This window comes from Nothoprocta perdicaria, unplaced genomic scaffold (genome assembly GCF_003342845.1).
Source record: "Nothoprocta perdicaria isolate Ctin4 unplaced genomic scaffold, notPer1 scaffold_36, whole genome shotgun sequence".
NCBI classification, from domain to species: Eukaryota; Metazoa; Chordata; class Aves; order Tinamiformes; family Tinamidae; genus Nothoprocta; species Nothoprocta perdicaria.
In genome coordinates, this window is record NW_020455599.1 from 715,189 (window position 1) to 738,473 (window position 23,285).

The 23,285-nt window shown below is 45.3% G+C and overlaps 1 protein-coding gene across 6 annotated transcripts in view; it reads left to right on the forward strand.

Moving 5' to 3' along the window:
- The window catches only part of SASH1 (SAM and SH3 domain containing 1), a 506,147-nt gene that overhangs the window by 458,907 nt on the left and 23,955 nt on the right, over positions 1–23,285 (forward strand). For 4 of the 6 annotated variants that reach the window (XM_026044362.1, XM_026044361.1, XM_026044364.1 and 1 more), the window contains 5 exons: positions 1,528–1,568; positions 3,105–3,191; positions 4,404–4,516; positions 6,204–6,305; positions 20,181–20,313. In XM_026044362.1, coding sequence (XP_025900147.1) covers positions 1,528–1,568; positions 3,105–3,191; positions 4,404–4,516; positions 6,204–6,305; positions 20,181–20,313 — 476 coding nt within the window. Of the gene's footprint in view, positions 1–1,527; positions 1,569–3,104; positions 3,192–4,403; positions 4,517–6,203; positions 6,306–19,948; positions 19,972–20,180; positions 20,314–23,285 lie in introns of those variants that run through there. The other 2 variants (XM_026044363.1, XM_026044365.1) reach the window with 2 other exon arrangements.

Sequence of the window (23,285 nt, forward strand, 5' to 3'; positions counted from 1 at the left end):
TTTCTGAGGATTTTAGCCCAAAAGTATGAGKTTTTTTCCTCCTGTATTTGTTATTCAGGCTTCTGAAAATCAAGCACTTGGCTGCAAGTCACCTACATTATTAACTTTTCGCCTCCAAGGATAAACTTYGGCAGTGAGGAAATCAGCGAGTGCCTCCTTCCATCTGATGCAGTGCAAATCTGATATTCCATTGCTTCAGCTGGTGCAAATCTTGTGATAGATTGAATTTCTGATCAGAGTGAAGCGTAAATTACTGAATGTGGCTGAAACTTCATAGCAGCCTCAACCCTTTAAGGATGATTTGGTAAAACGATGAGTGTGTTTTTCATGGCTGCCAAACTTTGGCCAGTAACTGCGTAAACCTTTGAAAATCCGAGCCTGTCTAAACTAAAACTTGCCTCGGAGAGGCTTAGCGCGTTCATCACAAACTCTTCCATGCCCCCTTCTGGGAGCCTGGGCAAGTGCAGCGAGTGGGAGCGAAAGCAGCCGGGAGCCGCCAGCGCCCGCCGCGTTCGTGGCGCCGCCGTGACCCGCTTCGGACCCGCTGGGTCGAGTCCCCGGGGGCCGCGGGCCGAGGCCGCCCGCCCGCCCTGGGATGGCGGCGCGGCCGCAGGTCGTCATGGCGGCCGGGCCGGGGAGGCCTCCAAGAGGGCTCCACATCCGCGGGGAGCCGTTAGCTCCGCTTCTGCGGGGCGAGAAACGCGGCCCRGTGGGGTAGTGTTGGCTCGGCCCACATCCCGCGGGGAGCCGTTGGCACGGAGCTGAAACCCGTTACTGACAACTGGTTCGATGCGCTTAAACACTGAGGGAAAAATATGCAGATATATATATAATTTACCTGTTCTTTTGGTGACTTGTTCATAAAGTCCATATTCTCCCAGACTAAGCCTCTCTAGATAGCTCCTGAGTAAAAACTAGTGGGAAAACACACAGATGAGAGTCAGGAGAAAGAACTGTAGCCTGTGGACATGCTCCCTAGGGTCTGGACACCCTAGGACACACATTTCTTTCACCTTGGCTTTAAATTTAAACCCTCCTGTCCTCCTCACAGCAGCTTTCTGAAAGTTTCGTTTTGCAAATGAGTATTTATAAAGCATTTTCAGGTGAAAGAGAAATAGGTTAAAATTGTTATACAAGWAAACAAATAACAGCATCCCGGCACCACAGTTTTTCAGAAAGCCAAAATACTATTTTTATTTTACAAATGAAAAGGGAAGTATGTGAAAAAGTGTTTTTTGAGGGATTCCTGGACTCCTTTGGCTTAACCATAGCTTTCCATTAGTGCATACATTTCTATGCACTAATTAGCTCACAGCGAGCTTGTTTCAGAGCTTTGGAGGGGAACTAGGTTGATGTGGCCAGGCCAGTGGATTCGGTTGCTGTTTCCCACTTGCTGTGTTAGGAAGAAAAGGGAAGAGAAATCAGCTCATGATACATTGTTTGGAAATGATATTTGCTCTAATCAGGCAGCTCCCATGAAATGTGAGACATCTGCATCAATAAGTCCATTTCTCTTTTGTGTTCTAGGCTCTCTGTTCATAAATCAAGTTCTGAAGAAGGCTCTGTAGGTCAGTACATTTCATTTTATTTGATGCTTCTGTTGAATTCTTAAACAGTTTTCCAGTTCTGCCTGCACTAGGATGGGAAGAGCTGAGTAAACATAATGCCAGCAGTATAAAGTCTGCAGCACTTGGGGGTGTGGGGAGGGTGAGTCGAAACAGCTTTAAAAATGCAGTGTTGGGGCTCTCGGTGAGAAACTGCCCAACCAGGATTGTCCTGGCACAAGTCTGCAGCTTTTGACATGTTCTACTGAATTTCAGCTATGCTACGTTAGCGTTAGCTTAATGTTAGTTATGTTAATATTAGATCAGCGCTGGCCTATTCATTTGCATTCTGAAACCTATCACCAACAAAGGTTAATTTTTTGTTGTTGTTATTTTTATTTATAACATGCCCGAGTCTCTTTCATTGGTTTTGAAATGTTTTGCATTCTTAAATATATATTTTTCTTGTATTTCTTTTTTTTCTTTTTTGCTTAGTTCAGATTGTTATTCAAATTCTTTAGTTAAACTGATAAAATTCTGGATTTTTTAAATTTATTTTGGACTTTGGAGGGTGCAAGGAAAGCTGTTTTCCTCCAACTTTTCTTGAGACATCAGAGAGAACTCAGAGCTATATTTCAGAGCCAGTAAATCCAGTTTTAGGGCATGATCCAAAATGCTATAGTTAAATGCAGATGTGCAGTAGTCCAACATACACTCTGTTCAACTGAATTCTTCAGAAGTAGAGTGGGGCTGTGTATTGGTTGCCTTTCTGACAGATTCTATATTTTCTATACTCTCCTGCAGATGGCAATAACTTTATAACATGCAGCCTGGATGCTGCAGTAGAACGTAACTGTATGTTCTCCCTTGATCCAGATGCTGTTTCTTTTATAAAACAAATATTTCTGGGTCCTCAAGCAATACACAGATATGATACTAATGGAGATGGAGACCCAGCCTTATACAGGACTGACTCACAAAGTGCAGGATTCACAGATACAGTTAATGATCTCTTAAAATTTTGCTTGTGAAATAGCAATATGTGTGTGTGGATGGGTGAGTTCTATATGTTTATAAAGATAGATGAATACATACACATATATACATATAAAGAATTTATTTTCTCTTTAGATACGCACACATGCACATTGGAAAATTCCTTATCTGACTTGTAGCTTAAGCTACAAAGTTATGACTCAGCTAAAGAGAATAAACTGACAAAACATTTCAAAAGCACTTCCAGGCTTGACATTAATAACAAATAGCAAAATGAATGTAAAGTATTCTTATAGCTCAAAATATGTAAGTTACTGGCTTATCTCAATCCTCTCTAGCCTTGGCACTTATCAAAGAATGTGCATTTCTTTGGGACAGCTACGCCAGCATAGTTCTGGAACAGAATACAAAGGAAAAAAGAAGATTTGGGGATTGTTTATTCTTGTTTTTGACTGAGAAATTAAAACTTAATGTTTGAAAATTTCTTCAGTGTTTATTAACTGAAGTTTCTTTCCAAAATCCTCCTCCCTTTCCCATTTTCCCCCCTTCCCACTTTCCATTTAGGGAAAGCAGACTGGAAAAAGAAGAATAAGTATTTTTGGCAGAATTTCCGAAAGAACCAAAAAGGACTAATGAGACAGACTTCCAAAGGTAAATACTTTCAAGTGTGGGCCATCCATATAAAATATAAGGAGCAAACTTCACAAAAGAATAAGATCATTTATAACAGCATGGCAGCTGCGGGTCTGTAGATACACAAGCAAGTGCACGAAGCTGAAGGCCTTCCTATCTGATGGTGCCGGTGGCAGTGGCAGCACACACGGGCACAGAGAGTCATGTGTGTAAACAGTATGTTTAAACTAACCACATGCTTTTCTTTTTGATTCTGACTTGATTCAAGTGACATTCTGGTACTTTGACCTGTTTACTTTAGGCCTGAACTCAGCCTTTTTCCTATTGMAGGAAAAATCACTACAAGGAGGGCGAATAATGAAAGTATATCTGGTGAATAGTGAACTGGAGAATCTATTCCACTTAAGTTGTCTGGTCTCTTTCTCTAGTGCTTCTCAAAGATACAGCTGTGCATTGCTTAAAGTATTTTTCTTCATGAAGAAAATTCCTGTATCCCCCTGTGTATCTGTTAGATCCTTATGTTGCAAACAGATGCTTTCCTAAATCACTGTGACTGTGCTCAAGTTGTGAAAACTGACAGTAACTCATTTATGAGGTCGAAAGGGGGCACATTTACGCCATCAGTTAGGCGTGGGTGCTTGTCTGCTCTCCAGACAAGTTCTAACTGTCCATGTGAACGTGCCAAGCTCAGACCAAGAGGACAGGTCACAACCCAAGCACACCCAGCACCTTGTGTCAGCAGAGCTGCCAGTTCCATAGGGGATGGACAGATGGAGCAATGTGGCCTGTGTGCAGCTGGGAGGGCTCCTGCGGTGGCCCTGCATGTGCTGCAGCAACAGGTCACCGTGTTCCTCACAGCTGGGTGCAGGACTGCCTTGGCGTTAGCACCTTCTCATTTGGTTATTGGCTCAGGTGACTTCAGGGCCAATAGCCACCTCATGATTTGGGTCACTTTCATTTTCTCCTTGCTGTGCTTTCTTCATTTCAGTGTCAAAGTAGACTCAGTTTTGTGGCCTTACCTTACTTTGCTCACCAAAAAACTTATCATTGATGTGTTCAGCTGCACCATTCCAGCTGTACTAGGAGACTGCTCTGGGAAAGGTCTGTTGTGGCCAGCCAGATCCATGTAGTAACCAGATCCCAGGGCACTGAATGATGCCAGATTTCAACGTGTGCCTCTCTGGMGTGGCCTCTAACACGGGCTTGTTGCCTCTTGCCTTTCTCCCCCAGGAGAGGATGTCGGTTACGTGGCCAGTGAGATCACGATGAGTGATGAGGAGCGGATCCAGCTGATGATGATGGTCAAAGAGAAGATGATCACCATTGAGGAAGCACTTGCTCGGGTAGGATATGTGCACGTTTCACTTTCCTTGAGAAAGGTACTTTAGGATGTAGGAAACGGCAATTTGGAATTTGCAGTTGCTCAGGAAGGGTAAGAGAAGGGAAGAAATCCTTCTTGTTTATCCCATCTCAGTAGATAATATAAATTAGATGCTGATTTCCTTGTTTATGGAAAATGTGAAATTTAGCTTGCCAAAGATGGGAGTCATCTCAAATGAAAGTAGATGTCTAAAATATGGCAGATGAGTTGAATCCTAAAATCTTTTACTTCTCCCCATTGTCTCTAAAAGGAAGCAGTCAGCAAAAAGCTCAGATGTCGACATTTACATTGCAGATGTCTAAAGTTAAAGGAGAGGAATCCTGCCTGTAGTATCTCTTATTTTACATATGTATTCATAGTGGTTTCTTTTTCTTTAATAGCAAAATAAATGCTTCAGGTGTTTCTGGGATTCCCTTATCTTCTTCAAAATGGGTTTTTTTCCACACCATTTTTGTGCTGTTTAGCACAAACTAAAGGGCAGTTTGGTTGAAGGCTTCTATTTTTGCCTATTAAAACTTTACAAAATATTAATCCTTGAGATTTGTTTTACTTGATTTCTTTTTTTTTAGCTGAAAGTGTAGAGTTTTGTATTAATAAGCTCTAAGAAAACATATTCAACCATTTTTGGCATTTGACAGTAAAAGAAAACAGATGTAATTTTTTGATAAATACAGTGGCTGACACAACCGTTTCTCTAGAAAACCTGAATGCTAACAACCCTCAGGGAAAATAACTACAAAGGGTTACCAAGGGTTACTACAATAAAGCTGAGATTTTAATTGTTCAGGAGCTCAAAGATCACTGTTAAAATTTTCCTACCAGTCTTGGTTTTGTCCCCATGTGCAAAATACTGTGATGAAACACACAGAGTTCTGTATACAAATACTCTTTCACATTAAGTCTCAAAATAGAGTATCACAGAAGATAAAGTTCCGTTGTCCAAAGAAAATAACCCATTGCTGGGTGTCACATAATGAAAAACAAATCAAAACAAAACAAAACAAAAAAAAAAAAACCCCAAAAATTTAAAATTACCAAGAAGCAATACTGGTAATTCTTTGACTTCTCTGCTGTTGAATGTTTTGAGGGAAGAGAGTTGCACCTGATCTGTAAAGTTCAATATATGTACTGGTATTGATTCCCTCTAGTGGTCTGAATTACTAGCAGCAACTTTTATTTCTGTGGTATGGTTAGTTCTTGCCTGGTCCTCTGGGAAATCTCACTCCAGTGGAATTAGGTTTTTTGTTTTAAGCCTTTTATTGGAAATTGAGAGAGATAGTGTTTGGTTCATGATTATGAAAGATCTAGTCTCTCCCTGCAAATAATTTTCTGTATGAAAGTTATTGTGGTTTAACTTGTTGTGCTTCTGTGATGAAGATATGTAACATCTTGTGAGCCATAGTTCATCAAAATTCAGTATTTATATATCACTTCATTAAAAAAGTTCCATCTCATCATGAAATCTAAAACACATGAATTTCAGTTTAAAAACAAGCGAGGAATGCAGTGCAAAAGTTCTGAGTTTCCCAGTTTCACAAGGAAATGGGAAAAATTAAAAAAAACCCAAAGCCTGAAAGGATTCTTGCTGTTTTATGAAGATGGATAGCTTCTTCTCCCTGGAAAACATTTGCTGTCTTTTCAAATTTCAGCTAAAGGAGTACGAAGCCCAGCACAGGCAATCAAGTACCGTGGATGTTGCAGACTGGCCTGATGGTTCTTACTCAACATTTGATGGGTCTTCCAATTGTAATGTAAGTGCCCGTCCTTCTGACACATCTCTACAGTATCATTTAATATTCTACAGCGATCCAAAGGTAACCCGTTTTACAGTGATGGTTTCCTCAGTGGCAGCTTCTGCACTGTTTGACCTTGTGCTGCTGTGTTCTGTCAGCAGAAAGTCCTTACCATGAATTTAAAATCATCTTCAGGATCTGCTRTTGTGAGCAAAGACCAGCTTAGCTGTAGATGTAATCAGAGCTTTTTTAACCCAGCCCTTTGTCAATGAAATTTTGAAACRCAAGCCATACAGGCAAAAATAGTTATATTCCAAAACACACAGAAAAGGCTTTTCATATTGCTTAGAGGGAACTGTTACATTTCAGTTCTAAGTTACTGTAAATCAGCAGAGTTTCTCAGGCCTTCCTAGAGCTTGTTGATGCATTTTAGCTGAGGGTCTGACTAAGTCCAAGTTGCCTGCTGTTTTCMAACAGTTCCAGCTCGGCGTTTGCTAACTCTCTGCCCAGAGAGTTTGCAGCTTTTGCCAGACCCATGAGCAGTAAGGCTGCTTTCCTCCCTCATTTTTACTTTTGAGCTGTGTAGCTCCTCTTGTTTTATGGACACCAGACCGTCTTTGTGTCACGCCATCCTGAATTAATTATATTTTCTTTCCAAATGTCTTCATTTTCACCGAGTAGTTTATTCCCTTTCTCTAATTGAAGTTCACAGATAAATCTTACAGATGAACACATTCGGCTGTCAAATCCCAGCTCTTTGTAGCCCATATAATTGAATCATAGGCCTTTGAGCCCATTGATTGATTTATTTATTTTATTGTCAGTGGAATTTCCTGCTAAAAGTAGCAGACAGTTGGCATCCCCTCCCTAAATGAAGAGAGGAATGCTATGTCATTTTATGAGATGTTTAAAATACTTTGTGGTAGAGAAAGATTTTATTGTCTGTATTCAAAAAAAAAAATGACACTCATCCTGAGTTAGATGGGAAMATGGGAGAAGAGGGGACTATTTATTCCAATATGTCAGAAATGTGGGAGAAATAGGAAAGGAAGAATCCTAACTCTTCTGAACTGTTTGTTTATCTGGGTAAAAGCCATCTTAATCTGTTACTCCTTAGTTTAAAGTCTGACTTTTCCCTGTTACGGCCTTTGGCTGAGGTACCCATAGCAGAAGAGCTTGGAAACTCTCATTCACCTTGGTCAGAGTTTCAAGGGACCTGTGTTACTCTCTCAGGGGTTTATCCTTGTGTTGAAGTTACTGAAATCTGTGCACATCTCTGAGGAAAAGCATGACTTTCTCTCTAGTGGAATGACTTGGCACCTTATATCTTATCTCTTTTCTTAGCTGCCTTTACAGTTGCATCTCTACCCTTCTGGTAAGATTTTAAGCATCTTTCTGATGCTTCAAATCCTGTATGAGTTCTGTATTCCATAATTCTAAATACCTTTGAAGATTCTAGCTTTTGCTGTTAATTTTTATCCCAGTCACATTTAAAGGAAGCTGTGTACCTTCAAGGAAGAATCACGTCATGTGCAGAAATAAGGTTTCGTGTTAGAATATAAATCACCTCTTTTTGCAAACAAAAAGGAAACTGGGATGAAGTGGAGTGAAAAAGACTTMTATAATTGCTTATAATTTCCATGCAAGAGGGAGGGAACCAAGGAGTATGGACTCGTGTCTAGAGACAGGGCTTGTGTTCACACACACTGATTTTTGAAAGGTGCAAAGCWGCTTCTGTCTTCAAGCCCTTTATTTGCCAAATAGGTTGAATTTCAGGTGCCATTTGTGTGATTTGTACAGTGAGATTTGGGAAACTGAACTCAAATCTGCCACATTCATTTTATAGAGACCATGAAACAAAGGTATTTCTCCATATTTTAAAGGTGTTCTGTTAGATAGCCTTCTTCTAACCTCACAAAGTGGTTGGAAGTATCAGTCACTGAAGCTGAATTTTCTGTTTTGAATTAGAAGTCMTTGGGCAATGCTGTCATGGTTTTGTTGGCATTTTTTCTGTTTTCTTGTTTTTTTCGGTTTTAGGGCCAAATTGTTACTAGGCAGATTTTAAYGGAATATTGTGATCATATTTGATCATTTTGAGAGTGTTTTGTTATGCACGAATGAAGAAGCAAACTGCGAGATAATGGCAAATGGAGGACGGAGGGGAAAGACGGAATTTTTCTTCATCTTTTGTTTACCTCTACTAAGTTTACTTGCTTTGGGGTCTCAAATCTTGAGGATTTAAGAGGGATCAGGAGACTAGCGTGTTTGTTTTGTTTGTTTTTTCTTTTGTTCTACTTATCCTTTTATCTTCAGGAAACTTACTGCTAGTTAGGAAGACTTGAGAGGTTGGGTCTTGATATTTTTAGGAGAATCGTGGTGTACTTTTGCCCAAAGGCAACATTTCAGGGAGAAAAAGCTGCTGGAGTCTAAGCCTCAGAAGAACCTGAGAACGAAGGCAGAGGATCTGGAGACGACTCCATCCTGTCAAGTCTGTTCTGCCTACAGCATGGGAAYGACCACCTACAAAATAACCTCTGAAGGGCAAAGATCAGTAGTTGCTTGCCTTTTTTTAGAAAGACAACCATAACTGTTGCTGTTGATTTTTAACATGTGTTTTTGACTAACAGCACTGGCATTGATACTAATCTTATTTAAAAAAAAAAAAAAAAAGTTTTGTTTTCCCAGCTCTTCCTCTTAAGTTAGTGTTCCAGGAAATGGAAACTTGCATTTCATACCCTCCTAAAATTACATGCTGCAACTGCGCGGGGTCATCTCCTCAGCGTCCAAAGGGAGGCAGCCCCACGTCGCAGGGAGCTGCCTGTCCTGTACATGTGCTTCCAAGAAACAAAAAACCAGMAGCCTTGCCAAGCCAGTTTTCTGCCCCTTCAGAGCAGTTTGGAGCTCTGAAGCTCAGCTCACCCACCCTTCACAACCTTCACATCCAAGTTTGCAGGGTTTTTTTGTTGGCTGGTGTGGGAGGGCAGTTGCAACTGTTTTTCATCATAGATCACAAGTCAAAAACTCAAGTGTTGTATGGGGGTGGGGTTTTTTGGGTTTGTTTTGGTTTTCTTTTACAAATTTGTTTGTGAGTGTTTAGTTTTCATCTCCATTGGAATGAAGGCTGCTCCCAACAACTCTCCAGGCAGGCTTTCACAGCCTCTTGTCAAACTTTGGGACGTAAAGCAGGTGCAGATTACATATGAATCCCTTTTTGGGTTTTAGATAAGGGCCTATTTGTCCTCAGGAGTCAGAAAGTCCAGGGAAGGAGAGGATTACCAAATTGTATCACATTCTTTCTTCAGACTGAGGTGCCTTTTATGCTGCTTAAAGATAGAAGCCCATTTGATAACTTTGGGGCACTGAAATGCTCTGTTCATCCAAAGCAGAAGTCTAGGACTGCTGCGTCTTCCCCCGTCCCTGACTGCTCCAGCCCAGCTTGCAGGACCAATATTAGGACAGAGCAGCACAAATCCTTTTCTGYACCTTCTGTGGAAAAACTGCCTTGGGCAGCAGTTGCTGCGTTTGATGCAGAAGCAGCAGGAAGGAGAGAAGCAGGAGGGAGCCTGTGACACAAGGGTATGTAATACATAAGCTGTCACTAAAACAACCAACTAATTAACTTTACTGCCATCATCTGTAGATGCAAGTAAACTGAAGTTGTAATTACCACTGGTCTCATTGGTTGGGTTTTTGGTTTTCAGTCCTGATTCAGCCATGCAGAGCTCATTAACCCAACTGTCCAGACAGTGGAGCAGATCTTTATCTGCACGGTGCCCCCAAAGGCTTCTCCGAGATGCCCTCCAGCTGTGTGTGTCCTTACCAATCCCCGGAGAGAGACCATACAGTTCACAAGCCCAGAGGAGAATGAGCATCTCCCTGCAGCAGCGGTGCCCCAGCAGCGCAGTTCACAGGTACAGCGATGTTCCTGTCCCAGCCAGCAGAGCTCTTTTACTTGCCCGCCGAAATCTTCTTTGCCAGGCCTGTTGACATGGCACCTTTACCAGCACTGCAGTCACAGCCCCTTTATTCTCTGTGGAGAGAGTGGCAGCAGTTCTGCAAAGCTRGAGCTGGACAGAGCGGATCTCCAGCTGCTCTTGTCTTGTATTGATCCACTTCATAATAGGAGACAGCAAACCAAGTGCACGCAGCAATAACCCCGGCCAGACAGATTTTTGTTGTTGATGTTCCTGGTCTTTGTGTTACTTTACGAGGATGTTTTCRTTTATTAAGTTGTTTAATGGGACTAAAAATTAAAAGAATGTTGAGTATTGATCTTGTATCTGCTACTGTTGTCAAAGACAGAATAATGCACCAGAAGGGACTCTGGCTGCTATTCATCTGGAATAGAGTTATACTGTAGCTCCTGAAGCAGCGTTGTGTTGCCTGTGCACCTGTTCTCTTATTGATATAAAGCTAAGCCTAATAAAAGGCTTAGTCTGATAAAATTATTTCTGACTTATTACAGTTATTACTGTGTTCCTTCGTAAATGGGAAGTGAGAAGAAAAGAAATAATTACGATATAACTGCTGTGGAACCAATTCCTCAGAGTAAATCTAACAGCAAATATAGTAAATCCATGCTATGCTGGGCTGTATTGTATTTCAGTGATTCAGATTGCTGATGCTTCCTAAATGCAGCAGTTTTTCAATAGATTTTTACCTTTGTTACTGATGGATTCTTGAAGCCTTAGACAGTTCCCATTATTAGTGCTAATAAGACTCTATACAACAATAGATGGGAGAATGCTCTCCTGGTGTTCACTTAATGCAGTGAGAACTCATTAGAACCAAGTTAAAAGTCAGTGAACATTGGGAGGAACCAGTGTTCAGTATGAATGGAGACTAGGCATGATGGGCATTTGTATTTTAATTTAAACTGAAGCAGCCTGGATAATTTGAGCTTTCTGAAAGCTGTTTTCCTTGCAGATAAGCTAGATTCACAGCACTACATTAGGCCATTTTTGCTGTTATCACTCAACTTATCTTTTTTTTAAGTTATTTTTTTCCCATCAAATGCCTAAGGGTGGAGGAGGATGTGTCTGTGTTTCAGGGCCGCGTGTAGAGCCCCCAGCCCCTCTGGGCCCGGCGCGGGGCGGCCCACGCTGAGCGCCCCTGGGCCAGGGCTGGGGGCCCGGGGAGGCTCGTGAGCAGGTTTGTGCTGAGGTTTCCAGCCCTGCTTCAGCTGCATACAAGAGTTACTGCTTCTCTCCGCTTTCTTATAATAATGTTACTGCTCAGAAGTAGTGATGGTGTAGAAAGAATCAGTAACAAGGCTCGGCTTCAAAATGATATTGCAGCATTCCCACATTCTGTGGCTAAAACAGGGACCTGCTCCCGGCAGGCACTGGCTCCCCTYGTTTTCCACTCATCTCATGGGAGGTGTTCAGCAAACCAAAACYAAAATTTTTTGGGGGGCCAAAAAAAATTACAGCATATTTTGTTATGATCTTTTCCCCACCTCTATCCGTGCACAAGAACAGAGTTTCCCGTGAGTACCGTAACCCACAGAAGCCCTTGCAAGGGAAACACAAATCATCATCATAGTTCCTAGGACACAGCACAAAGTTTGAAGCTACATCAGTGCCGTGCAGTGCCGATAGCAGAACAAGAGATCATAGATGTTTTTATGCTGTCTAAAACCACTCTAATCTTTGTTAACGGTCTGAAAATTTCCTGTATATTTTAGAATCTGCAAGAAAAACACAGTTATTAATGAATGAAACTAAACCACTTCTCTTAAAAGTATTATTTACAGTGGAAGATGTGCCTGTGTTGTCATCAGGTACTGCTTAGCTCACTGGTTGCTGGTAGGCTGGATGATGTGCTCTGATGTGATCGGTCTGTAGCAGGGACCCAGAGGACCTGGCTGCAGTCGTGACTCCAAGGCGGAGGGCAGTGTTCAGGTGCACTCACACAAGCCCTGCTGCCCTCCATTTGGCCATGGATTCGAGGAGGCTCCGTGCTGGGAAGGCAGGTTGGCCTCATACCCATTCCAACGTGGCGCTCTGCTCCCTTGCACCCTTAGAGCCTTGGCGAGGGCGGCTGTTGCCAGCGCGCAGTGTCCCTGCGTGCGGCATCCAGCGGGAGGTGCTGCGAGCGGCGGCACGGGGAGCCAGCCGGCTCCCTGGGAACGAAGCCACCRCAATTCCAGAGCTGGAAAGCCCAAAGGCCACGTGCTTCCCTGCCTGATCTGGCAGGCCTGCGCCCGGGAATCTTTACTTGTGGTACAAGGGAAAATCTTAATTGAGCTGCTGTCGTTTATCACTTGCCTCCCCCTGCCTCTGTGTTTCCTTCCTCTCGGGTACCATGCTGACTTTAATTGTTAGAAAAAGCTGTAAAAATGTGATCTAAATTATTTCACCCCTCATTAGAAGGGTCTCACTCTTATTTTCATTTTTCTAAGTGATATCTGATATGAATTTCATTTTGTTTATGTCTTGCTGTTTTAGCCCTGGTTTTCTGCAGCAGTGGGAAGCTGCTTTCCTGGGCCTCTGGTTTACGGCATTCATTAGGATTACAGCTTATTCCAAAGAATAGGGATTCTCCCCAGGCCTTCTTAGCCTTGCCAAAGCATAAGATGCAGCTGAGCGCGCCTCGTCTGAGTCCCTCTTTCCCAGGCATAAAAGAGCCTGCAGGAGCACTGCAAAGGAATGCTGRATTGAAGCACATGTGCACGTAAAGCAGTGCAGAGTTTGGGTCTGCCACGTACATACGCTGATGATGAGCTGCACACGAGTACAGTCGTAATGTCATTAAAATTAATTATTCTAATCAGAGAGAGGAACAATTCGCCATGAGGAAACGTATCTGSCCTACAGATGCAGACGTCAGCAATGTGCTTTGCAAAACTCTTTAACTAAAACCTGGAAACAGTTAACATCTAGGAATTTRCCTAAGCAGCTATTCTGGTATCAAGGCAGACCTCCTGGGAGAATTAAATTTTTGCGCTCTCCTTACTTATGACAAATATTTCCCACTAATTTCAGCAAGCAATGTCGTCACCCACTAATGTGTAATATATCTGTCACCAGCGTGGCTGTCGGACGCTCCTTTGATTTCCGTGTAAGTAATCCCAGAGCAGAGCCAGGCGTGGGATCGCGGCYCTCCTCGGCATACCTAGGAGGGCTGACACCACCACTCTAGACTCTCTAGACTTCAACCATCTCTGCAATATGTGTTTCAGACTCTTGCCGTTAGTTTTGTTAAGTGGCAAAAACGYTCCTGACTTCTTGTAATTTTCTGAAAATTCCGGAGGCAGTTTAATCCCTACCTCTGAATATGGTGGGGATTATCACATGTGAACTTCWCACAGTTGTCCATAAACAGCTCCTGCCATGATTAGAGGTTTGCAAAACTTTCCTAAAGGAACCTGAAACCTCCACAAGTCAAGTTGCAAGCCCCAAAGTTAGACTAGTTTCACTCATGGCCATAAACTTCTAGGGGGATCTGGGTTATATTTCAAGGTAGTTGCTGTCATGTTTCACTTGATGTGGGCTGGTATGATATTGAAATTGGAGAGCACTAGCTGGTTTTATCTGAAGCTTACAAGTTTCCAGAGGGCTTTACATCAGAGTTTTGGGGCTGAGCTAAAATCCAAGGGTAAGAGCCTAGCTAAAGCCAACCAATCTGGTTTACATGACCCCTAGGGAGCAGAAAGCTGTATGATTGTTAACACAAAGATGGAGAAAATAAAAAAAAAAAAAAGAAAAAAAGGATTTTTGGCTGGGTGCCTCGTTAAGAGCAGCCAGTCATCAGAAGTGAACGGTGAGTCCTGCTGTGGTTTCGCTGYGTGACTGGCCTGGGGTGAGCCCAGGGAACTGGGCATGGAAGGGCTTCTGAGGGAGATCCTGCTCTGCCTGAAAGGGGGCTTTGGTGTTTTGGGGTGTCTTTGCTACTACCTTCCTCCAGTGGATAGCGCTGCTCCTAGCTAGTAGAGGCTTCGGTTGGYGTTTTCTGTGCCCTGAGAGGAAGAGGAGTTGTCCGGCGTAGGGGTTTGCCCCCAGGTTTGGGATTAGATATGGGTGAATGTAAAGGGAGTGGTGATTTACTGGAGCAGCTCACAGTCTCTTTCCTAGGAAGGGAGGTGAGAGCCCAGCTGAAGAGGGGAAGCCCTGTTCTTTGAAAGCCACACTGCAGTACTTCATAAAGCAGCACATGGCGAGTTGTAGACCCATCAGAGTTTCCTAAATTAAACATCATTTGCCTTTCTAGTTCACAGTGATGTTGGTTTTTTTTTTTTTTTCCTTCTGGCACTGCAAAACGAGAAAAAAAAATATTTAAGTTCACTAATTTAAAAACCACTGGAGCAAGGTTTATTTTTCTGTCAAATTAGCCRTTTATAAAGGGGAATTCTCTGGGGGTCTTTTCATCAAAAGCATTAAAAATTGAGTATAAAAAGAGCCTGGTAAGGGGCTTAAGTTGTATTTCCTATAGACACAGCCTCCACGCTCGCAGTAGTGTTTGAGGGTCAGCCTGCGTCCTGGCTTTGCACAGATTCTCTGTATTTTTTCTCTTTCACTGAAATTCCATAGACAGTAATTAAGGAACTGGAGGCCAGCAAGAGGTCAGCAAGCCTTGGTCAGTGAAAACAGGGATTGTTTGCCATGTACAACACTCCCTTTTTTCCTTGTGGTGAATAGAAGATTTGCTTAGAGCTGATGACTTATGCCTTTCTTGCGAGTTATGCAGCTAGCGAGTAACTGGGGGAATCAATCAGTGAGCAGAAAACAGCTAATTGAGTCCAGCACCGCGCTCTTTCCTCCGCTACGTATTCAGCGCCGGAATCGGAGCCAGTTTGGTGTCTGATAATGTAACTCCACAAGAAGAGACGTTTCGTGCGCGGGATTCTCCGCGAATACAGCGCTCAGGAAGAAGGGTCTGATCCTACACTGCAGGGTTGCGGAGCTGCCTGCAGTTGGGCGCCCAGGGGAGTTTCTGGAAGCTGAGCCTGAGGCCTATAAATGCCGAAGCTGGTAAGTCACGGAGCGTGGAGCACGACGCGGAGGGGACGTGCCTCCTCTTTCGGAGCAGGAGAAGGAGAAAAGGCTTTTGTGGCTGTTCTTAGGCACAGCACAGCGTGCTTGGCTTTCCTCGGCTCCGCTCTTCCTTTCCTTGGGTGTTTGAGCTCACTGCTGTTCTCTTTTCCTGTCTCTGGCTTTATCCAGGCATCTCCAACAACAACAAAAAAAAAAAGCAAGAATGGTTGTTTTCCTTGGCGGATGTAGAGCCTGCTGGAGAGAAGGAGGAAGGGACACGTGTGGCCACGTCTCCTACAGCAAAGAGCAGACTCTCTGCGTGCGCTGCAGCGCGCGTGGCTGCGGAGCGGGCTCGCGAGGGAGGCGATGGGCGCGCGGGTCTGCGCCCCACTGCTTGCCCCAGAGCCAAAAGTAATTGCAGCTYGGGCTTCATCAGGTATTAAGAGATTTCCTAGAGATTTCGGTTTGCAGCCGAGCTGTTCYCAGGCATAAAACTGAATTGTAGAAGCTCAACATTTCTCTAAATGGCTTCGTGCAGCTCCTGCACGAGTCGTGTGCGGTTTTGTTTACAGAGCTGAAGCAGGTTACTCGGTTGCGGCAGCTTGAACTGGACACCGTGCTAATATTTCTCCAGCACGTCCGTGGGGGCCTGGCTAGCAGGCTTTGCATAGCTGTGTTTTGTAAGGCCTGCTGCCGTGAGCCCGAGGCGTCTCCAAGCACAGTGCTGCCCACAGCTCACTCCTCGCTTCGGCACACGCTGGTAGCACTTGCGTTTGTGGCCCTTTGCATTTGTGGCCGTTCGTAGCCGTTGGCATTTCTGGCCATTTGTGGCCGTTTGCGTTTGTGGCCATTTGCGGGCAGGGGCGCTGAGGAGCATGTGCGGCTGCGCTCCGTGCGGTGCCGGAGCCACAGGAGCGGGCGTGYGCCTTGGGCCACGCAGGCAACAGGACAGCGTCTGCCGGAGAAAAGTGGGAGAGAAGGCGGCCGGGAATTGGGAGCAGATGCTTCGGAGAACTCCCTGAGCAGCACAACAACATGTGTTTGTGGCTCGTGCGTGCCTGGGCGCGAGGCTTTGCCCTGCGCCCTCACCTGCGAGGCGATGAAACGCGTGGCGCTCGGAGCCRCAGCTGGAGACGGCAGGGCCGGCAGGGGGGTCCTTCTCTCCGGGATTCGGGAACATCTCCCGAGGTTTACGGCCTCGTATGCCGGTGGCCAGGAGCCGTGCGGCAGGGCCGGGCGCTGGCCCCTCTCCGCGCTCCTCCAGCCCCGTGTTACGTGGCGGCGRCCGCCCCCTGCGCGCGCTCCCGGGTCTTCCAGCTGCTGCTGATTAAGGTGCCGGCCCCTCCGCTTCCCGAGCGCTCCACTCCGCTCCGCGCGGGGCCGGGACGCGCGGCCTCCGCCCCGGCAGCGCCGCCAGCCCGGCCACCCCCATCCCCGTATAGTGGGGCGCGGGGGTTGCGCCTCGGCCCCGCCGCCGGTGTCCGCTCGGGAGCGGGATCCAGCTGCCTGCAGGCTGAGGTCATGTTGCCCTGGAAACAGAAGGGAAACACTCCGGCATTCCCCGCAGAATCACTGCGTGCGGCGTAGGCCAAAGTAATTAAAAGTTGGGCCATATGGGCTCTTGGATGGAAAGGGAAAAAAAAAATTGGAGCGTGCAAGATGGAAATTGAGTTGTTCCTATTTACAGTACTGCAAATCCGCTTGTTTTCCTGATGGGCTGCACAGAGAGGCCTGCACAAAGGGCCCCCAGGCCCTCGGGGTGTGCACCCCACAGCAGCCTGCCCCCAAGCCCCTGCCGCAGGCAGCCTGCGCCGAGAGCCGCCCGGGAAGGCGCCTCCCTGGGCCGCRGGAATCCGGGAATGAGGGCGGCTTCCAAAAATTCCCAAATCAGGAGGAGCAGCAACCAGCTCCATGACCTCCAAAGCAGGGGAGGAAAAGCGTGTTGGTTAAGCAGAAAGGTGACGTTCAGTTGATTCCAAGTATGTCACTTCAGCCTGAGTGTTTGGCATTTCTTTCTTTTCTTCTTAATATGAGCTGTGAAAGARAAGTTACTTGAGCTGAAAAATGACACTGAGTGCGCCAAATGGGAGTATATAGATAATATCTTTTTTATTTTTCCTCAGTTATCTCCAAACCAGGAAGCTAATTGAAAGGAAGGCTTTTTATTTTGAAGGCATCGGCATTACTTGACAGGGAAGTTCCCTGGCCAGCACTGCTCGCGTAGGACAGAGCGGGTTTGGTCTTTTTGTGCCGTTATTAGCCACCCTTTTCCTTTACAGCAGACTTTCCGTGGCRCATGAGCCCCGTGTGCAGGTGAGGCTCTGCCTGGGTTTTCAGTCCAACACGTTCCCAGCGGCTCCCGTTGCCGAATAGGAGCCACTTGCAGRCCTTTGAGCAGGGCAGGGTCCGTCGCCGCGTGGAAGGAGCCTGGGCTCCCTGCTACAGAGGATGCAGAGAAGCTGCAGGAAATGCCAGCAGGCTCTTTAGTGATGTTACTGTATTTATTTTGAAGTGTGGTAGGGCCCCGATGTATCAATCGCTCACATTGCACATGAGCATCCTGTACAGAAAGATATTTCAAATAATATATATGAATGCAAACGTCAGACATCTTAAAATGATTYTTATATATATTTTTTTCTTATATGGAAGCTTCATACAAGTCAAAGATGAGAACAGGTTTTTAGTGGATATTAATGGGCCAAATTAAGACCAATTATTTTGTACCTTAATGTTCTTCAGTGAAATCCTAGGGTGGAGGGTTGGTTTTGAGCTGTTCTCTAAATCTGGCGGTGTGAGCATTAGATGTGTGCTCAGAGTTACAAGCAATTAAGTTTTACGTCTTGCAAGCCAAGAGTGGATGAAAAATAATGAAGGAAAGAAATGACTTGAAGTTATTGCATTTAAAATAAACATATTTCGAGTGCAGAGTTTGCATAATAGTTGCTTGCCGGGGTTGCTTAATGGTCTATAAAGACTTGCCTGAACTTCTTAATTACAGGCAATATTCTATTCTTCGTGTTATCTAAAGATACTTGATGAGGTAGGTCTTGTTCTTTGACCTGTCACCAAGTTCTCCCAGCCATAATCTCTGAATTAATGCTCATCCTGCAGCTTAATCYATCATGATATAAATAAATCCCACAGTCCTCTCTACTGCCTTCATTTTCCCGAAGGAAGCCCATTATTTGCCCATCCAGTCTGTACCCAAATAAATGCATTCTTGTGGGTTTGGGATGTCAGAATGGCCATTCCTGCTGCCGCATGTGGTCTCCCTGGTATTCCTGCTTCTTTTGGAGCGCTGGGAGGTTTGTGGGAGCTCCGTAGCTGGCCGTGTCCCTGCAGGCAGCGGCAGCGCTGGGGGCTCTGCCGAGCGCCGCTCCGGCCTCCGGCACTGCGGGCGCCTTGGGAACGTCGCTGTGYGGACGCGGCTGCCCACGGGGGCCCGGCCCATGGCAGGCGCTGCTGCCACCGCATCCCCAGCCTGTCTGGGAAGCAGAAAAACGATTCCGTACTTGCGCCTGACTTTTATTTGCTCTCTGGTAAAGCAAAGACAGCATTTTTCTTAGGGAAGAGGTGTTTGCTTTGGTGGTTGCTTTGATATTTTATTTTATTTTATTTTATTTTATTTTATTTTATTTTATTTTATTTTATTTTATTTTATTTTATTTTATTTTATTTTATTTTATTTTATTTNATTTTATTTTATTTTATTTTATTTTATTTTATTTTATTTTATTTTATTTTATTTTATTTTATTTTATTTTATTTTATTTTATTTTATTTTATTTTTTGTTGCCTCGCTGCGCATGAAGAAGGGCGCAGCTCGGCCGGGCGCCGAGCGAGGTCCGGAGTGCAGGGAGCTGCAGCCGGAGCCCAAGCGGGGCCGAGGCCATTCATGAGCAGCCTGAGCCTCTGGCCCCCCTCCCTGCCGCTCCGCTCTGCTCCATCCTCCTCCTCCTCCTCCTTGTTGCCTGCCCGAGAGGAAGTAGCACATGGGAGGTTGGCTCGGGAAATGGCAGCCCTCCTCTCCTGTGCACAAGGAATGGATTGTTTCAGCCTGTTGTGTCACTGCTGCCGGAGAGGGAGGGTTTTTCTCCGTCTCTGTAATGTTTGATACTTGAGGGAAAACAGCTGGAACTGAGCACGCTGGATCCGATGCAAAATGAAACGGGATGCTGGGGAATATGGACTGCGCTGTATATCTGCAAAGGTCAGAGTTTTCCCTTGGTCGGAGTTGGAGGAATGCTGTGTCCGTCTCGCGGCCAGCCTCAAGCGCCTGCAGCATAGGGAGTGGGGAGGAGGAGAGGAGATTTTGGAGCTGTGGCAGTTTTTCAGCGAGGCAAATGAGGTCTCCTCCTTCCATTTCCTTCCCGTCCCTTTTCGTGTGCTGCTGTTTTTGATTTTCTGGGAAGACTAGGGGGGAAAAAAAAGAGAATCATCGTCAATGACAGAGTTTCAGTTTGGAGAAGCTGTTTATAACCAGGTTGAAGCAGTGAGTTCTGAGATGGCAGACAGAGCAGTGAATGACCCAAACCGCAGGAGCAAAACTGGTACTGCAGGAAGAGCCCTGGGGAAGAGCCCTGCCTGAAATGCACGGACAGAGGACGTGGAAGTAGTTATTACACAATGCCTGGGAAGAAAGACAAGGGCAGGAAAGAATTTCAATGCCTAGGATCTTACGTTGCACAGATTTAGAACTCAAAATGGTATGTCCGGCTTTCAGAAAAAGAGGAAAAAAAATGAAAGAAAGAAAACTCTCAGTAGTTTAAATGTTTTTTTCTGAATTGGGCTGAAAATGTAACACCAGTTGCAGAGCTGCATTGACACAGAGCAGCAGATGAGCTGGGCTACCTTGCGTGAAGGAGCAAGCCATGGAGCAACTGCTTTATTAATATTCCCTTTGTTTCTTTGCCAGTCAAGAGAACAATCCGATGATGAAACAGAGGAGTCCGTGAAGTTCAAGAGACTGCACAAGCTGGTAAATTCTACTCGCAGAGTCCGGAAGAAACTCATAAGAGTGGAAGAAATGAAAAAACCCAGCCCAGAAGGTAAAGAGCAAAGTTTCTGTGATTAAAACTGAACGTGGGAGCGTATTTCTCTGTTGAGAGGGGGCAGAATGTGGATGAGAGAGGAGGGGCGGACTGTGCCTGCAGAGCAGGGAAAAATATTGCCTTTTTTATGATGCCTGCGTTACCCGARTAATTACCATTTGAGACTGTAGAAGGAGGCAAGTGACAGCTTGGGATGTGGCTGCTGCTGCTCTCCTGGGATTCCCACAGCCCTTCATTAAGAGCTTAGGAGCTGGTTTATGTTTTGTGCCCTGCATTGCCTGCTGCCCTAGAGGGAACGCGTTGGAGCRATTCCCGCCAGGGAGGTGGGCGCAGCAGCCCCGGCCCCCTTCCCACCTCCGAGTCCCGGCGTGCTGCCCTAGGAGCGTTGCACAGGTGAAGCTCTTAACAGTTTGGGAGGGGAGCGTCTGACGAGTAGCGCAGCTGCGCTCCATGGCATCATCCATGGCAAAACCCTGCTAGACATTCCTGTGGGATGGTTGCTGCTTGGTGCAGTACTGGCTCCTGGTTCCTGGGGCAGAGAGAGTACAGGAGTACTGGCTCCTGGGGCAGAGAGAGAAGGGARAAGGGGGAGTGGGGAGAGAGGGGCAGAGTTCATCTCCTGGAGATGCCACCCTGCAGAAGTAGCTCTTTAGGATCACAGGATCACAGGACGGTTGAGGTTGGAAGGAACACCTAGAGATCATCTAGTCCAACCCCCTGCACACACAGGGACACCCAGAGCAGGGGCACAGGGCGGCATCCAGGTGGGTTTGGAAGATCTCCAGAGAAGGAGGCTCCACAGCCTCCCCGGGCAGCCTGTGCCAGGGCTCTGGCACCCTTGATGACCTGTGTCCATAGGTGGGCACTGAGGGTAGCGAAGCCTGAGCCTCAGTCCTCTCTCTGCATGTCCTGCCCAAGTGCTCCCTGCAGAGCTGTGGATGCCCCCATACGTTTGCAGCCTTCCCAGGACCACGTCCTTCCCAGGATCATTCCTTTCAGCTTTGTAGTGAACTGGGCCGCCCTGTGTTCCAGGCTGGTGTGCTGAAGGAGAGCTTGTGCATCTTCTTTGGCATGTGGCAGGATGCTGTCAGTAAAAACAGGATTTAGCCTGCCTCTTCCTCACATGATGGTCGTGTTACGGGCCAGAGCGAAAGGCTCAGGCACCCTAGAGCTCTGGTCAGGGCRGGTAGCTTGGTCTTGACTAAGATTTGGTTGCCACCTCTAAGAGGGTTTTAAAAACAGAGCTGAGTGTAAAGCTGAGTTACCTCAGCAGCAAAAATGTAGCTTATGAGAAGGGGCAAAACAGACCCAGATTTTCCTGCTGCGGGGAAAGAGGAACCCAAGAGCTGCCTTGACTCCCCGACCCCGTGGGCCTGGGTGTGGAGAGCAGCAGGGAGCCGTCAGCCAAAGTGGTGGGAGCAGCTGCAGGAGCGGCCGGCACGGGGCCTCTGCCTGTGGGACAGCTTCCTGCATCCAGCTTTCGTGTTAACTGGCTGCTCTGCTCCAGCTCTCTCCCTCACAGCTTTCCACCTCTGCTTCAAATTCTGCTTCATCTCCTTATTCCCTTTTCTTCCTCACTCTTTCCCTTAAGCATCCCAGTTCCTTCCATTTTTTTTTTCCAGTATGCTGAGCCACCCGTGCCCCCTGTTTGGAGAAAAATTACCAGATTCACTGTTGTCACCAAGAAAAATGGTTAAAAATATCTGTAACTTTGTGTCGGTGTGTACTAGCATGCTGGTGTTCCTGTGTGGATTGACTCTCAGGAAATAGGATAACAAAAAGAATTACTGCTAATAACAACATGAATTGTTTGTACATAACACCTACATAAGCAGAAGACCTCTTAAGCAGGCAAAACCCTGACTAGATACATACAGCTTTTTTTTCTCAGCACAATTTTCCTCGATCCCCTTTTTTTACGTGACAAATAAAAAGTYAAAATGTTGTGCATCCCCATGTCTCATAGGGTAGCTCTGAAATCCCATTTTCATACATCAGAGGACTCTGCAAGCTCACAAAAGATACTCCAGTGAGATTTGGAGATTGTCATCTGGCTTTCCAGGTTGCCTGCATTTTCCTGGATAGGTTATTGGGATMTTTCCTGCTGTTACTTACATCAGTATAGAGGTGTGAAGCCATGTGAAATTCTAGATCATTGTCAAATTTGATCAATAAATCTGGATGATCTGGTGGGCACTAGTATGTGCTAGAATCTGAATACATGAGTATTTTATGTTAATCTTCTCTTAATTGAATTCCTGGATCTTCCTAATGCTGGGACACTTTTTATGTAGCATTTAAAAACAACTCACATCTACATCTGTGTCATGATGGGTTTGTATGATGGATTGATTCCAAATAACATCTGTTGCAATGTTGACACACAACGCATATTTTACAAGCTGTTTGAAAACATATTTCCTCAGGGGACTAAAATAGATTATCAATATGTTATTCAGCTGATTATTCAGCTCCAGAAGAAAGTCTCTTTTCTTTCAAGTCAAAACTTAGCAGAGAAAAAATCAAGTTGTACACTTCAGTGAATGGGGARTTAAAATCAGCCTCCAGTAGACTCTCGAGAGTGATGTGTCAGATGTGATCCCCTCTCCCATCACTGTCACAGCTAGTTCTGTCATGGTAAAACAGTGTCTCAGGTTGGAGCAAATATGACAAGTATATTTTGCCAACACAGTGAAGATGAGACTGGAAGCCTGTAGAAGGCAACTGATCTTTCATCCTGAAATGAGTGTCCTGTTACTGGATGAACTAGTTTAGGAAATCAGAAATACTTTCATAGTTAGGTCAAGTTTAGCTCTTCCACAACATTGTTGAATATTCAGTACCATCAAAGATGAAGGCAAAATCTACGCTTACTCAATGGAAGTTTGTTTTTAAAAGGAAGTTTCCATGACCTGCGTTGASTTCTCTGCAAGGAACACAATTCAGTTGCATTTCTGTCTGTGTTTCTG